Genomic DNA, 17,242 nt, shown 5'->3' with positions numbered 1-17,242 from the left:
AATATATTCACTCCAGGAGCACAGCCACAAGGACCCACTGTACGCCACGTGTACAGAGCCCCAGTCACAGTAAAACTGCACTTGGTGAAGTTCACAGGGAAGGAATTTATTTTTAAAAGCTCATGGAGAGCAACATCAGTTTGGTAGAGTCCTCTGAGGTGCTCTGAGAGCAGGTGCATTTATGAAATTTTCCCCCTTGACTTCACACATCAAACAGCTGGAGAACTTGAGTCCTGCTAATTCACAGCCAAACACCTTTCTGCCAGACCCAGGCCTTATGCCTCAGCCTTCTCCCGCTGCCACCACCACGGTGCCTGTGACATCCAGACCCAACCTCCTCACTTTGACAGGCTTTGAATCAAGGCAAACACATGCAACAAGAAGCCTGCAAACCCCAGGGTTCAGGAAGAACCATCAAGAAGGGAGCAGCCTGGCCAGGTTAGAAGAGATTTTTGTTTCTGTTGCTCTGTACTTCTTGTTATCTGCCAAGAAAGCAGATGGGGATTTTCAGAGGAGCTCCGGGGTTACAAACAATAATCACAAACCCCACACAGACAGGAAAGGTAAGAAGAATTTGGCGCCCAGCAGAGCCTGTGGCAAGGCTGCTGTTGGTATCTGACTCACCGCTGCCCACCTGACGCCACATCAGGTCGATAGCTCGCCCTCGCCCTTCTGTGCAGACATCAAAATCTATTTTGGCCTCTGAAAGCACGAGATACAGAGCACCTGCAAGCCCCATTGAGTATGTGAGCTGCAGATTCCTGGTATTTTTGAGAATCAGGCCTTGCCATGCTGGAACTGCTGGGACATCAGGAGGATGCTGACAGTTTCTCCACACCCCTGGCAAATCCTCCCTAATGGCACTTGAGTTATCAAGCCTGGCATGACTCTGAACAAGACACTTTCTTCTGGGTTTTTGGGGGTTTTTTTCTTCCCCAAAACCACAAGCTCCAGGTACTCGGATTGCAGCAGTGGGACAACCCTGCTCTCCATTTCTCAAGGGTTTCTGAACAGACTGGCTGTGGGGAATGGCCTGGGAACACATCCTGCACTAAGTTGCGTGCCAGTAAAAGGCAGCTGTCCCTGCGGATGAAGCTGAGAGATCAGGGATGGGATTGCACTGCATTTGAATGATGCCTAGACAACTGCAGTGGGCTTCAGTGTGTTTTTCTTATCAAGACGCATTTCCACAACAGAGGAGAATGCAGCATTTTCAGAAAGCCTGCTAATTTTGTTACCATCTTGGTTTTGCAAACATAAATGCACTTGCATACATTTCTTGGTCTTGGACTCAGAGATGTCATTTCCTTTAGGAACCACAGTGAAGGGAAGAAATAGACTAATTATTTAACATGTGTTTTTAAAAATTAAGCAGGTGACAGCCACAGGAACTCAATGTGAACAAGACATCCAACAAGGAGCAGACAGCTGTTGCTCATTCCTAGTTTAATCCCTCCACTCCCCTGCATACTGATGACACACCTGCAGTTTCTACACACCTGGGGAGGTTAGAGGGAAGGAAAACATTCTAGAAATTCAGCAGCCGAAATCTGAAAGCGGCCACAAGCAGGGAAGAGAATTGCCACAAGTGGAATCTGACTATTTCCACTGAGAACAGGACTTTTCTACTTTTCAGCTTGCGTGCTGTACAGAGGGATTTGGAAACAGGACCATGTAAGCTCACCTGAGAAGATTTCTTGCTACTAAGTCAAAACTCCCATTCTCCCTACAGGACTACAAAAACCCAAGGGCTAATTCAGCCTCCGCAGCCTTTCCCCCAGCACGCATGGTACCTCTGGCCCTTTCCTAATGTCTTGCTAGCTGGCTCCTACTTATTAATCACAAGCTCAAGTTTAAGAAGGAAACAAGACAGGGAGGCTAAACATCATCATCTCAAAACACTGTCTGCCACCACAGCATCATCAGCATGCTCTGGGTGTGTGCTGCTCCGCGCCGCTGCCTCTGTGAGATGCATCTGTACAGGAGTGGGGATCCCCACAGGCCTGGCTACAGCATGGGAACAGCTGGTGCTGGCAAGCCAGCCCGCATCCACCGAGACACGGGACCACACTCTCTCTGCCCCCAGACTCATGTCCGGTTTGACTGTTGCGTACTTGGTCCCATTTCCTCCAACGAGGTACACTCTGCTTTCTTAACCAGCCCTTTATTGTCATCTGCTGCATCCAGAGACACGTTTGTTCTTGCTATGTTAAACAGTGCAGGCTTTCACAGGCAAAAACGTTATCTATTCAGTAGCAAGTAGGCTCGCTACCTGGCTGCCAGCACGTCATTACCACATTGATCCTCTGGGTCAGTTCTGCAAAGGCAAAAGGCTCTGAGAGCGCTGCTCTCTCACTGTTTGACTTTGGAGTGATTGTTTGCTGAAAAACATTCAGAGTTTTATAAAGCTGTCTTCTTACAACAAAGCAAAACGTGGCTGAAGTTGTTACTGTCTCAGCAGTGAAATGGTCTCTGTGCTCCAAACAGTGTAAAACCACCCCTTAATGCCAACATGATAATAAAAAACCATAACAGCTAAAGCATTCAGATAATTGGTTTACAGGAGCTGAGAGATCCTGGCAGTGTGGAATAGAGGGTGATTTACTGCAGATAAGCACAGTTCCACAGTTCTGCAAGTGTGGATCATTTCTGCTTCATTCAGTTGCATTTCCACTGCCTACCTTGTCACAGGCACGGTGGGTGCCAGCCTGCCATGGCCAATCCTATCAGCCAGCGCCACCACTGGGAAGTGAAGACACCCTCGCGATGCTAAAATGCATGAGACTGGGAAGACGGATATACACATGTAATAACATCACTTCAAAATCTGCCACTTTTGACAGCACGGATGAAAAAAATCCACTTTAATTCATGGGGAGACTGGACAGGTTCTTAGGGAAAAAAAATAAATCTACTGAGGGTTAGACTAAAGCCGTGGAAACCACATCCAGCTCAGGAAATCCTGATGGGGGTTGAAACGGTTTGAGAGCAGGAGGGAACGTGAAGGAAGTTCCCACACTTTTCCCCAGGCATTTTCTTTCAGCCGGTGCTGGAGACAGACCTTGCACCTGACCCGACACAGCAGCTTCTGTGTTCCTAGGGCAAGGCTTTGCTCTCCTCATCCTGATCCCCACCTCATCTGCATGCGAACAGCCATTCTGCTGCAAACTACGGGTTTATGGCCTGTTTCAGGCAAAGGGCAGATTGTTAAGACCTTCAACATTGCAAGAATTGCTTTTTCTTTGGCTCTCTGACAAAACAAGAGCCTTATTCTCTAGCATCACTAACTCATGGTTTAACCTCAGGGAAGTCCAAGCATCTATTTTATTTGCATAACAGCCTCACTTACCTATTGCCAGACAGTTTAACAGCGCATGTGAATCTTTATTCACGTTGACAATATTAAAATTAAAAGTTATAGACGATAAATCAATTCTCTAAGTTACAAAAGCAAATGATTAGAGACATATGGATTTATGATAATAAGCCCCAACAAGGAGGAGACTTGCCTGTAATCATGGCGTTGTGATGACAAAACAGGTTGTAGTTTCACAAACCCAGTAAGCCAGCATCCGTCAGCTTGGTGCCTGTCCTCCAATAAATGCCTGCCATTTATTTTCACTCTCACGCCTGCTCCCTCCTCGAACAGAAGCCTTCCCAGCTTCCTAAAGCCGGGTTTGCTGTCTTGTTGAACCAGAAACATTGAGCTCAGAGGAGACAGAAGCTCCACAGTGCGTGACAGCTTCCTTCTTAACCTGCTACTGCCTACTCCTCTTTGTACCTGGAGAATAAGCGTTTGATTTTCTCTCTGTACCACAACAGCTAGCAGCCTGGCATGTCTCCCCCAGTTAACACTCTTTTCTGCTCCATGGGAGACTAAATCCGATACCTTCAAGTTTTTTAATTGGCTAAAAGAATAAAACCAGGAGCAGCAATATTGTCAAAGCTGCATTTAGTTTGAATTTTGCTGCATCTAGACAAACCTGAAGAAAGGACTCTTGAGGGTGAAAGTGTGTTGATTTTTCTCAATTATACCAAGTGGCCTAATAAGAGAGATTATCTCTCCCTGAGAACCTTGCCTTTATAATGGCAAAACACACTGGAATACCTGCCCACCTATTACAGACAGAGGGGGAAGTCTTATCTTACAATACTAATAACCTGGAAATTAGAGATGTAAAACTGAATCACAGCAGCTACAGGAATTGACCACTGTGGACCATTTCTCCTTAGTCTGAGAGCAAACATGGCTTAGAAGCACCACCATGTAAGATGACACAAAGCTTCAAAAGAAAGTGATTGAAATATCTTGATTTAAGTCAAGGAAAAATGCAGTAATTAATACAAATAATGTTCTTGTTATGCTGCCTTATTTATTAAGTGCATTTTAAATGCAAACTACCTGTGCCAAAGAACATGTACAGATTCTTGGTGTGTTTAATGACAAATAGCCAGCGAATGTTCAGGCCTGGTTTTCTAAAGAAGGTGATGCACCTGACGTTTATCTCAGACCTTGACATATCTCCGGAACTTCAGCTGATGAGGGTCAGGCAGTCAAATATACCACCTGTTGATGAGGGACCTGGACCAAAGGGGCCCCTTTACCCAGACAGAGAGGTGCAGATCTGAGCCTGCTTGTCACAGAAGCACGCACTCTGGATCAGGCTGGAGCTCCCAAAGGCAAGCTTTGACCTGACTGGTGTGTCTTGATACAGTCCAAGCTTTTGCTCCTATGTTCTGGATGGATAAGAATGGGCAGGGCTGAGCGAGCTCACTCTAACACGAGCAGCAGAGTTGTTAGCGTTAGAAAACTCAAGTTTTCCTAAACAAAAAGTATAGACTTTTTGAACCAGCGGTACGGACAGAGAGCCTGTTATTAATCTCACAGTGTAGCTACAGCTAGAGCAACTGGGCAACTTGCCCAAAATGATGATGCATAACCTCAGCAAAGCAGAAATGTGAGCCACAATCCTTCCCTTAAGAGTCTTAACAATGTTTGTATCCACTTCTGCCAGCAGAGCACTGTAGGACTGCAGCGCTGTGAGTTAGGATGGGGAACACAACCTCAGTCCCTCTGGGTAGGTAAGGACCTCAGGGGCCGTTTAACATACCTGGAGCTCCTTCAGTAGTTCACGGCAGGCAAGAGGCAAAAAGAGTAGAGAGTGCTAAGGGACACTTCTGACTTACACAGAGATAAGGAGAGTGAAGATTGGGATGGCAGATGTGTGGTTAGCAAACAGCACACTCAGAGGATGTAGAAGTCAGAGGATAATTATCTGCCAGAGGTAGTTTACTAAAAACTGGAAGAGACCTACACAGCAGAGGAAACATCTCAGGGATTTGAACTGCTTGCTTCAGTCTGACAAGCTAATGCTGAATCTCCAGGAAGTGTAATTAATGATAACAAAGCTCTTCCTAGAAAAAATTCTACTTGCAACAAAATCTACAATTTCTATAATAAAGCTTTTCACTCCTAAAACTGGTATTAAGAGCTAACTCTGACTGCAGCCTGTACCCACATCATTAGGTTATGACGCCCTCTGAGATGAACCATCACAGACAGTTACGCAGTCATTTCCAAAGCTCTAAAAACTCTGTCCAAACCTTTCCTTGAGAAATGGCAATGTAAAACCCTTAGGGAATAAAACCCTTAGGGAATATTAGCATTTCTAGCACTTATCAAGGATTTTGAAGTTTTATGAAAAACAGAAGAACTGGGGATAAAAATGCTTGAATTATATTGACTTGAGAACTTCAGATTCTTGCTTTGGTATCAGTCAGAGGAGAGAGCAGAATTCAACTCAGAAAAAACACATATTTGCGGTTTAGCTAAGTAACAGGTTCCAACAGAAGTAGCAGCACATGAAATTACCCGCACAGGCACTTCATCCAGATCCCAGAGAGGCTTTTGCTGATGGTCAGAACCACTCACTGCTAACAAGAACACCAAGAAGAACTAATCTGATTTCGTTGTCATTTTGCTTGACTACGGACTAAGCAGAAGGTTTCTTTTTCCACCTAAGCGAAACACAGACCCTCAGACAGTAAATCTCTGAGTTGCTTCTGACCAGGGCTCTAGTGGAATCAGCAGCCAGAAGCTGCAGTCCTGCTCCACAAAAACAGTGGCAGAAGCCAGATGTCCTTCCCTGAAAGAAATAACTCAGGTGTGCACACCCACGACTGTGTCAGTGCGGGTGGCTTTATAGACTTGCTCAAGGTCTCCTTTTGAGGAAGGCTCTACTAGAATGAGCGTCAGCAGCTAAAGGGAAATAAATGCTTTGCAAGGAGAAATGGTATTCCTTCTCCACAGCTTTGTATAAAGCTACTTGAAGAATCTGTAAGGCAATACCAAAGCACATTCTACTTTTTTCAGTATAATCCTTAATTTGCTCCCCCCAAAGTACTGCTTTCTCCACAAGACACTGTCCTCTTACAGCTCATGAGAACTCAGCAGAGCCAATATCCTTGAATGACAGCTGGGTCTTCTTACATTTAAGGTTACTCAGATAATTCCAGCACATCCTTCTGAATACAGGCAACTGAGGAAAGGTTGATACCTTGCAGTAGTGTTTGCATGGTGGTGCGCCGCTTCATGATTTGCCTGTCTTCCACTTCACTGTCAGATCCTTCATCCTCTTGAATCTCTACATCGGAATCATCATTATCTGGTTAAAACAAAAACAGTGGATAAATATCACTGAAACCAACCCACAACTCCGAACAGCAGCTGGCACAAGAGACGCTAGCAGTCTCTACCTTTGTGAAGTCCAAGATTAATTAAAAATGCAGCCTCAGACAGAGCATTGGCTCTACTGATGAGCACAGGGAAACAAGTAACACCCACATCCTAAGTAAGGCATCCTTCTACACACAAGTGCCAAAGAAGCAAACAATATAAACAATTGTCTTGGGACAACGCTCAGGCTGTACTGTAAAGGTACTGTTCTAAACACACTCTCTGGGCACGGAGCGTGTGTACAGTCAGAAGGTGCTATTTCAGCAACTGATTTAAAAAGAATCTTTTAAAAGCATTTGGAAAGTGTGGTCGTATTTAATATATCTCCTAGTCTTTTACCCTGACATAAACAATATAAAAAACTGTCCCCTTAGACTGTTTGCCTTTCATTTAATCGTAGCTGTTAGAAGAGCACAGTGAGACACTCCCAGACAAACAAAAGCAGTTACAGGCAAACCCAAGACACCTGGAGAGACAGGAAAGCTTCCCAACATGCAGGAACTTCAAGTATTTTCATAATCTGCCTTTGTTTTCTTCTTTCTATCCAAACTAAAGCCTGTTTAGTTCCTTACTCCCAGTTCCCCAGTCACCAAATCTGAACAAACCTGAAGGACTTGGATAGGTCCTTCCGATGTTTGAAAGGATGACAAAACTCTTCAGATACTTAGTGCCTGCAAAGAAAAGGGCAGGCTGTTCTCCGTGCCAGCTGTACAAGTCCTGCCTTGAGGGTCACATCCATGATCAACCAAACTGATTCTCCTTTGAGCCTATTCTGAAGTAGAACAGCGGGTGGAAAGTTTGGAGCAGGCTCTGCTCTGCTCAAGTGTTCTTCTGCCCCACGATCCTTCTATCCCTGTCTCCTTGGTCATGGAGCCTGCTTGCATGCCAGCCTCCTTGGCTCACCGAGACCAAGCTCCGCTTCCCACCTACTGCCCGCTGGTGACTATTTACTTCCCTCTTCCAACATTCAATCCGTGAGCCAGATCCTCAGCTCCTGTCACCCTGTGACCTCTTCTCGCTCGAGGAGAGATGAGCCCCCCTACACCAGCTGATCTTCCAGCTCAGAGCTGACGCTGCGTGGTGCCCGCCCTGCAGGAGTTCACAGGGCTGTGACAAAGCCAGCAGGTCCCCGCAACGAGGTCAGCACCCAGCACAGCCACAATGGCTGCTCATTACTTAGAGAAAATAGGCGATTCTTTCCCAGGTACATTTAATTACACATGTCTGAGCTGAAAACGGAAATAACTGCTTTAATTATGATTAGTAATGAGCTGACACATCTTTGCAATATTTGATTATCAGACAATATACAAATATTAGACATTTCTCCATCAACTTTTTCATTGCAATATTAAGTTAATGACAAAATATAATGGCAAGGGATGTATTTGATACCCTGGCAAGATTACCTGGCTCCAGCAATCTTAGCCACAATTTCTATTTGTGTTGCACTTTCTTCTTTGGCAAGCAAAGGAATCGCTCACTGCTGTGTGACCCGAATACTGTCTCTGTTCATCTGGTTTTCAGGAAAGTGAGGTTTTGTTCAGCCTTTGCCCAGGAGAACTCCTTGGGAAGAGCCACATGGAGCCTAAATAAATGATCCAGGTTTGTGCTCTGTATGTTAAAGAACAAGACTATCTCATCTGCAGTGGCTCTCGCTGCTACCACTAAATGCCCTCATACTTATTTTGTGGGGGTTTTGTTCTTTTTTTATATATAATATATACATTTTTTCAGCAGCATTTCCTCCCTTTCAGGGTTTGTCTTCTGTGCTTAGTATCAGCATAAAGCAACGAAAAAAATAAAGCATATTACTACAAATTCCCACGTACTAGTACACAGAGTACAGAACACATTTTAATGGACCTGGCTTATGAGATTTGCATGGGTTTACATGAAGATTATTTGACTTTTTGCAACAAACTGCTACTCAGCAATCCATGTGCCCAAATTTAGGCCAACACCGGCAGCTTACTGGAGCTTAAGGCTGGTATTTTAACAAGCTCCTGTATTTTTATTATGAAAAGGTAATCAGCAGAACAACTCTATAAACTCTGGCCCATTTTCCCCCTGCTGTGATTTACTCTACCGCACGGAGAATACTGGCAAAGTCTCAGACTACCTGACAGAGAATACACTGGTATTTCAGACTCCACTTGCCTTATGTTTCAACATTTCCATTTCATAAAGGTGGGTTTCAGTCAACTAAATTAGTTTCATTTAAAGCAGTTGGGCCACAAAATGTACATCCTGGTTACAACTGAAAAACACTGCTCTCAGAACACGCGTTGTTTGTTCCAAAGCACACCTACTGTTTCCAGCAAAAGCCAGAGCAGATACCTGGACCGATAATGCTGTATTTAAATGATTTTATTTTTGGTAATTTGCAACGCTTGAAGGACCAGCACAATTTAATAACTTACCAGTGATTTCATTACAGATTTGTTAGTTTGCATAAATATTCAAGTAAATGTATCCAACTGTAAAATAAGAAGTTACTGTGGTGAAGATAATGAGCACAAAGGACATCGTTTATTGATATGCTTCAGAATTAGATGTAAGTGTGGTTCAGCATGTTCAATTTCATAATAAAACCCACTGCTCTGAAAACACAGGCACTGGCTCCACAGCAATTACTGGATTCAGCAGGATGTTGGTTTTGGCAAAAAAAATGATCAAAAAAGTCAAGTGGGCAACTGACAGCCACTTGATCCAAAATAAAATCCATTTAATAAATAGCATGAAATTTTAGAACAGGAGAAAAACAGGGGGTGGATTGGCATTTTAATGTGACCAAAGGGAGAGTGAAGTTCAGTGCCCACTTGAAAGCCTCAGTTCTACCAAATCCATACTCTTGTCTCACCAAATTCAAGAGCATCAGGCTGTATATCTGCCTGAACGCTATGTATTTGCAGCTCTGCAATCTGATGAGAAAGAAAAGCTTTGATATATAAATTTCACTAGGGAACATCCCTTGTCTTTAGCACAAAACTGAGATGCTTTGTCTGACCTCTACAAACACAATTCATCCTGGTACTGAGAGCTATTGATCGAGGTCCGGATACTTGTGGCTCCTGCCAAACCTCAGCAGAAAGCCTGGATCTTCAGGCCTGGGTATACTAAACATGGGCATATATATTTGTATACCAACAAACATCAGCCAGCAGGTCGCAGAGGTAGGTCTAAGCGCACCTTCTTACCTCGCTTGGTCATTTTAAAATGGTTTATTGCTACAGTATCCAAGCTCACATTTTTAATAGTAAGGATGATTAACTACAGCCCAGGGGAACAACAGGTCTCTGTCACTTGAAACAATTAAAAATAACTCGTGATGACAAGCTCCATTTAGACTGGGATTTGTAGTCTTGGCACAGGAATAAGTAGTGATTTTTTGGCCTATTTTGTAGAGAGGTCCTACTTGGCGACCATAACTATTTCTAATGATCATAAAAGCCAAGAATCCATTAAAGTACTATTAAATTAGGACATGAATTTGCCATTATTTAGCAAGCAAAACACAAGACCATTGTGGACGAGTTCCAAGTGTCTGTAACAAGAAGATGGATGGCCTGAGCATTCTGCGGGTGACAGTGCTGAGCATTAGCAATACCATCCAGGCATCTCACCCTAGTGGGAATTGCCCAGTGATTCACTGCTACATTTCAAATGCCACAGTTGTTGCAATGGGGCTTTTTGTTTATCTGCTGTCAGATTTTAAGGCATCAATTCTGAAGCAGAAAGGGTATAAGAGATTCACTGCAGCAGCGTCATGCAATTTGCTATCCAAAGCACGTTATTTGCTCTGTTTAATTGAGCAAGATGGTAAGAGCTAAGCACATTTTGCTTGGCTGTCAGAAAAGAGTGAGTTAGCTTGGCAAGTAAAACTGGCCAAGGAAACACTTTAGTTGTGTATCAAGCAGAACTGAAGCTCTCCAGGAACATCAGTTAATCCTGTTGCTATTGCTGAACAATACTGAAGTAGCGCACATTTCAAATTGCTGTGTAACGTGGATGTTTATTCATTTCACAGACCAAGCAGGAGTATGCAGGGTGGGCTGACCAGAGTAGCACACCAGAAAGTGGGACAGTTAACAAAAAAATGTGGTTTTACAGCAAATATTTTCACAAACTGAACTCAAATCCTGAGCATAGCATTATCCCAAAGAAATACAATAAATATTCTGAAAAATTTAAAGTATTTATCTTTAGATTTTCAAAACAAAATATTTTACTTATTTTTAACTATATTGTCTGCTTTTAAATTGACCAAAAAAACCCCAAATTAAAAAGAAAGTGAGTAAAAGCAAATGAAAAAGCGTGTAAAAAAGTGAGAAAGAAATATCTGGAAGTGTAATGAGCTGATTAGTCTGAAAAAATGTATTACAGTCTAGAAACCTTTCCACTTGTTACTTTTTTCTCAGCAAATGTGTTTTTTCAACTTTGTATGAACCTGAAAAAACATGTTGAATTTTTGCTGTGGCCAGTGAACTTCCTAGCCTTCTCCTCTCACATCGAACTATTATCAGAGCAGCTCTTCACATATCTACACCTGACAATAGTTCTATCAACAGCCTTCACAGTGCTCATCCCTGTGCCGTTAACCACAAGGAAACCAAGCCCCGAGTTTCAGTCAATTGGCATTTGGTACCTTGCACCAGCCTTGGATGCGGCACAAGGGCAGCATGCTATGTGAAAAACACCACACTGTATATTGGTTTCTCTGAGAGCATCTTATGTAAAATAAAGATTACAAAAATAACAGCAATTTACTTACTGTAAACATAACTGTCATCAGAAAAAAATTTCTGTACTGCTGCAAGTACTTAATTGCATATATTTTCATCATGCAAATAATACTCAAAGCTTGATCTGTATCTAGAATTCAACATCTTTACTTAATTTAGGAATGGTTTTTCATATAAATTAGTGTTAGCTTTTTTTTTTTTAGTGCAGTGGTTTTATGGATATGCTCTGTCAGAAATAAAAGATGATTTGCAAAATAGGCTAGCAAAAGAATAAACCAGGCTGTCTCTGAATGATACTAAAATTTTTGCAAATTTTATGCAAGTACCATGACATATCTACGGGTTTTCTGTATCCTTAACACAGACCTGCACAGTTCAACCTACATTCCACAGCTCTTCTTTGCAAGAAACAAGATTTAGGATTCTCTGGCATTAGTTCAGCCTGAAACTCAACTGAGAGCTGTCCAGAATTCCTGCTGCAGAGAAATGAATTGTTAATTTGCAACCCTTCTTACCAAATTAGCAGGAGATAAGGTCAAAGGATCCAGACAATAAGAGAACCACATCAATTAGGAAGGTACGCAAAGGTAAGAGTGCTTACATGGATGCTGACTTTTATCAGTTAACGGTAACAAATTTATCACCAGATTCCAGCCTCTGCTGTTAGAAAAGCCTCATTAATTGTTTTGCAGCTCTCAGGGGCAAAGTGTAACAAGAGTTGGGGAACCTTCCCTTTCCCTAGCAGGAGGTGCTGGCCCTGTGCTACCCCTCTATGTAGGAAAGCAATGAATCTGTTCAAACAAAGCTCATTCCACCACCCCGGACCTTCAAGATTCATCCAGAGGGTCTTAGGACACTGGGAGATGCCAGGCCAGCCTGCCCACCTTCCGCTGAGCCGAGCTGCAAGGGGAAGAAGCTAATCCCTTTGTCTCCAGAACCTGCTGCATGAGCAAGACCAAGTCAGAGCAGGGTCTACTTCGCCAGTCCTGCGAGCAGGCACAATGCATTTGTTGGGTTGAAGGCCCAGACAACAGAGTCCTACATTCTTTTGACAAACTGAAGATAGAAGAAAACTTAGGATAAAAGCATTTTGTTGTGTGTGTGGAGCATTACTCAAAAATGCAAGTGGAATAAGGAAGTATTTCTTCCTCCCAAAACCTACTTCAGAAAGATGTTTCTGATGGTGAAGAAAAGCCCTTGTTTACTCTTCCTTAAGCCTATCCCATTAATGGCACATTCTGTCCTAGAGGGAGGATTTAGCATGTAGAATCTCCAGACATTGGTGAAAGGTTTAAGTGCTCATGCCTGTAGCACTTTATGCCATTTCCCCACAACACACACAATGCTCACAGTACTCGTTGACAAAAATCACGAACTGCCAGACCAGGGCTGGAGGGCTCTTGGGAATCCCCTGCAGCAGAAACTCCATCTCATATCGCGCTTCGTATTTCTAGTGTGAATTTCACTACTAACCTTTGGAGGGATTTGGGCAGGCAAAGCTGTTCAGTGATGCTGCACCATTTCTGCTGCTGTTCCTTTGTTTCCTTTCAAGCAAAAAAATGTCTTTTTCTTGTGACTAGAATCCCGGGATTAATGTAACCATTCTGTAAACATATCCCCAGTAGGGCACTATGCCATTTAAGTCACCAACCTCTGCATTCTCTTACCAAAGCAAATCTCTTGGTTTTGAATTGTATGAAGTGCATAATTTAACTAAAAATGAGAGGAGGAGAGTGGGGTCTGGTCTGAGGGGAAAGCAGAGTCTGGTACCTGATCATTTTATGTTAGCAAACCGTGGTCTCAGAGAGCTTTACAACATAAAAGAAATTAACCTTACAGCATGCAGTAATGAAGCTGTGCTCCATGCTCGTGACTGGGGAAACAGCCTCCGAGAACCAAATTTATTGTCTCAGTTACACCTCTGCAACTCTGCAGACTTCCACGCTGCGTACAGATAAAGGCAGACTGGAGCCAACAAAGATGACTTGATTTTCCAGGGTTATGGGACAGTCAATAAATGAGCCAGCACTGAAAACAAGGATCCTGGTGCTCTTATCACTAGAATAATTACTAATTATGACACTAAGTACTTGAATAAAAATGTATTATGTTAATATTAGAGGTCATTAGAGGATATAATCATGTGTGCTGAGGTGGCAGTTAAATCACTCAGTAAAAGGCAAGGTTCATATTATTTCAGAGATGCAAAATGACAGAATAGTTTTCCAAGCTGAGCTATACTTCACACTGCTAATTACTGATGATAGCTGTTCATCTCCTCTTGAACTTAATTTATCCTGGAAACTGTCAGATAGCAGGACCTGGACTTTTTCACTCAAGTACATCCTTGAAACAATTCCACATTCTTGCAGTTTATATTAAAAACCCTATGCTTCAACTAAAGACTCTTTACTTTTTACTGCATCGACATAAGGAGATCAAAGATGGGCAGCTCACCTCACGAGCTTGCTCTGAAAATCTCTGCCAGCAAACAAACTGTGAAATGCAACTTTTATGTCTTTACTCAATTTCAGCTTTCATGAACTCTCCCCTCTGATCCTGCGAATTAGCTTTCAATCTATTTTCTCCTACCACCATATAAAAATGCACATATTGCAATATTAAATTCACAGAGGTAATTAATGAGGAAGTTTTTGCTGATGCTTGGCTCAAAAGGAGCAAAATCTGGTTTGCTTTCTACAAAAATCTCAAGAGGTTATTATTCCCTCCTGATCCTCAGCTAGAACCCTAATTAATTAAGAGTAAGTTTAGAAAAAAAAAGAAAAGCACCCAAAATTTTAATTGCATTCACATTTTGCAGGTACACTAAAATCAAGCAAATGCAAGCAGGCAAACATGGATCCCACTTTGAAGACCAGTGATATTAAAGAGGATTTCAAGCTGAGAGATTTTCATCTGTGAAAGTTATGATCTGATAGACACATCACAAAGAATTAGTCTGAACGCAGAACCAAACTCCACACCACACAATGCGGCAGGCTAACTGCTGAAGACAGAAATTACACTCCAGTTTTGCAAGGCACACCAGCACATGTGTAATATGAGGCAGCCGAGCGGTCCCACAAACCGATGAGGCTACTCACCTACACACAAGCATTTTGCTGAGAAGAATCACCTAACCAAGTTTGTTTGCAAACCATCCTTTCATCAGCAATCCCATTGTGCTGGGAAAAGTGCTGTATCCACAGGGAACCCATACAGGTTGTTGATAATAGTAAAATGAAGCCTAAAATCTGCTCACTGCAATTGCACAGCGTGTTTAGTGGATGACTGTTTCCATCCCTCGGCACCGCAGGTAAAATTTACAAGGCAGAGGAGCATTTCACAGAGGTTAGGTTCCCTATTTCACTGTTTTCCTTTTCATGTTATTATAATTCCACTTTTTCTAATATAGCCTGTTGACGCCGTCATCTGTCCCGTGTCCCCTCAGCTTCATGCGTGTAAGCGGATACTTAAACGTGAAGCAGCCAGTACTTAATTTCTCTGCTAATAGAAGTAGTGAAGAAATGCCACTTACTTCCACTCTTAAGCAGGTGCTGTTCCTCTTCCTTCAGCCTGTTCTGGGTGAGACGTAGCATGTTTGCTGCTTCCTGTAAGAGGTGAAAACAACTGAATTAGGAAAGCTGCCACACTGCCCAGTCAAGTAGCTAATTGAAGGGTTTTCACAACAGTTGAGGGCACTCACAGGTAGAATGAGAATCGAAAATGTCATCATTGAAATATTTTATGAAAAAAAGGTCTTAATTGAATTATGGGAGCTCCTACTTTGCCCACGAGGGTCAGGATAGAAAGCATATACTCAGGTAAAACAGTGCACTGAAAATCAACCAAACATTCCCACTGGCTGAAACCTCACTTATCACATAGAAAATGAGTTCATTTGTCTTCATCCCACAGAAAATTACCGCTGTTACAGGATGCAAGTAGCTTTCTTTGGAAAGTAGTCTTTGGTAGTTGTTTTCAACCAATACTCCACTAAACACCAGAAGTGGTTTGTGAAATGACTGCAGCCTCGTAACACACAAACCAAATCAGAATAAATTCACACATTTCCAAGCATGCAAACAAAATAGGAGCAAAAAGCCTTATCAATAAGCTGGAGAAGTAGAGCCATACACCGCACTATAGTATTCGGGTGCAAAGCAGAACCGTGACAGTAAGACGTCACAAGGCATTTTGTTAATTTTCTTTTTTGGAATATAGCAGGTTGTTAGATAAAAACATGCTGAGAAGCACTACTGTAATGACAGCATGATAAAGTTATGACAAATGCAGTCCAGAGCAAAGGGGGAAAAGACAGACAGAGCAGTGGTCGCTGTGCTGAGAACAGAAGCAAATCACAAGTCTCAACCCATTCAAAAGAAGGCCAATGGTAACAGAAAATGTTACAAAAAGGCCCACAAGGACTTCAAAAACCTAAGAACTGCGCAGTCAACCGAGTAAGAAGCCTGACAGCCCAGAAGGGAAGAAGCAAGCTGATGGCAGCAGGGCAGTGGCAGTTAAGACAGACATTCTCATTTCAGCAAAATGGATTAGTAAGAAAACATGGCTAGCTCTGCAGACAGTAACTGATGAGAGTAATTTTAATCTTCTAGCACGCATACACTTGCAGAACATCACAGATGAGGTAGACTAAAGGACTATTTGATTGCTGAACACCACAAAGCAATTGGTTCACTGAGTTCATGAAGTCCTCCACCCAGTTAGGAATAAAATCTAGCAAACTTACCATGAGACCGAACTTTAGGAGCTAAAGTTCACTATTCCAATAGCAGCATCAGACATAAAAATATCTTTTTAATGTCAGCTAGTTTAAATTTGGGTAATGTTAATGGTGAATAGCAAACTAAACATGATGGAGAGGGTAAGATATGAACGCATACAATCAGATTCAGATAGAACCAACAATACTAAACAGGTGGCAAACTACTGATGGAAGGATTTAGCCACACATTTTCCTAATTTTAGTGTCTTCAATTCCAGTCAAGCACGATGAGTAGATGGGAAAGTTAATTAACTGTGGATTGAACTAGGATTTTTCTGAGTCGTTAGTATTTCTATGTAAAATATGCTTATAATTAAAACCATCAGTTGCTATGACATAGTAAAATCTGCACATTTACAGTGCATTTGCAGAAAGGAAACATGGACTTAGTCTGAATATCCATGGGACAGAGGGAAGAAAGTAAGAAGAGCATCTGAAAATGGTTGAATGGTGGGCAAGCTTTTCACACTTCCAGGTGGAAATGTGTACCCATACGTATGGCAATAGTGCACTAGCTGAGAAGGGACGATCTCCTCCCACCAACCTCTAAGTAGCAGCGAGCCACCAAGTCCCACCCAACACACAAGGAAGTTGCTGGAAACAGAGGCCTGGAGGCTGGGTGAGGATGCCCCACAACTTGGCATAAACATCTATGTCTTGGGAGTTGAAATTCATGCTGAAAAAGGTTGCAGAGAAGATGCTTACAGGTGGTAAGGGGAAGTGATATGTCACCTGTACCTGGTGAGAAAACCCGCTCGGTGCCTCTCAAGGCCACAGAGTGAATAACTTCTGATCCAAAAATCTGCTTTGGACAATCATGCAAATTGTCTGCTGTACAAACTCTCCAGTACTAATAGAGACAAGGGCTCCATGGATGCTAGGAAGACTGCTAACGATTGCTTGGGACTGTAAAAATAACACTGTAAAACTGAAGCAGGCATGGCAGCTTCCAGGGCTATAAAGCAGAAAGGTCAT

At 42.6% G+C, this 17,242-nt stretch overlaps 1 protein-coding gene across 5 annotated transcripts in view; it reads right to left on the bottom strand.

The window, feature by feature from the left end:
• Positions 1–17,242, bottom strand: part of CLUAP1 (clusterin associated protein 1) — a 68,630-nt gene that overhangs the window by 6,810 nt on the left and 44,578 nt on the right. For all 5 annotated transcript variants that reach the window (XM_037386319.1, XM_037386321.1, XM_037386322.1 and 2 more), the window contains 2 exons: positions 15,020–15,092; positions 6,558–6,665 (listed from right to left, as the gene is read on the bottom strand). In XM_037386319.1, the coding sequence (XP_037242216.1) occupies positions 6,558–6,665; positions 15,020–15,092 (181 nt within the window). The remainder of the gene's footprint in view (positions 1–6,557; positions 6,666–15,019; positions 15,093–17,242) is intronic.

The sequence above is a fragment of the Falco rusticolus genome, chromosome 4, assembly GCF_015220075.1.
Source record: "Falco rusticolus isolate bFalRus1 chromosome 4, bFalRus1.pri, whole genome shotgun sequence".
Classification (NCBI taxonomy): domain Eukaryota; kingdom Metazoa; phylum Chordata; class Aves; order Falconiformes; family Falconidae; genus Falco; species Falco rusticolus.
The sequence above is the reverse complement of the archived record's forward strand: the minus strand, read 5'-3'. Positions and strand labels throughout refer to the sequence as shown.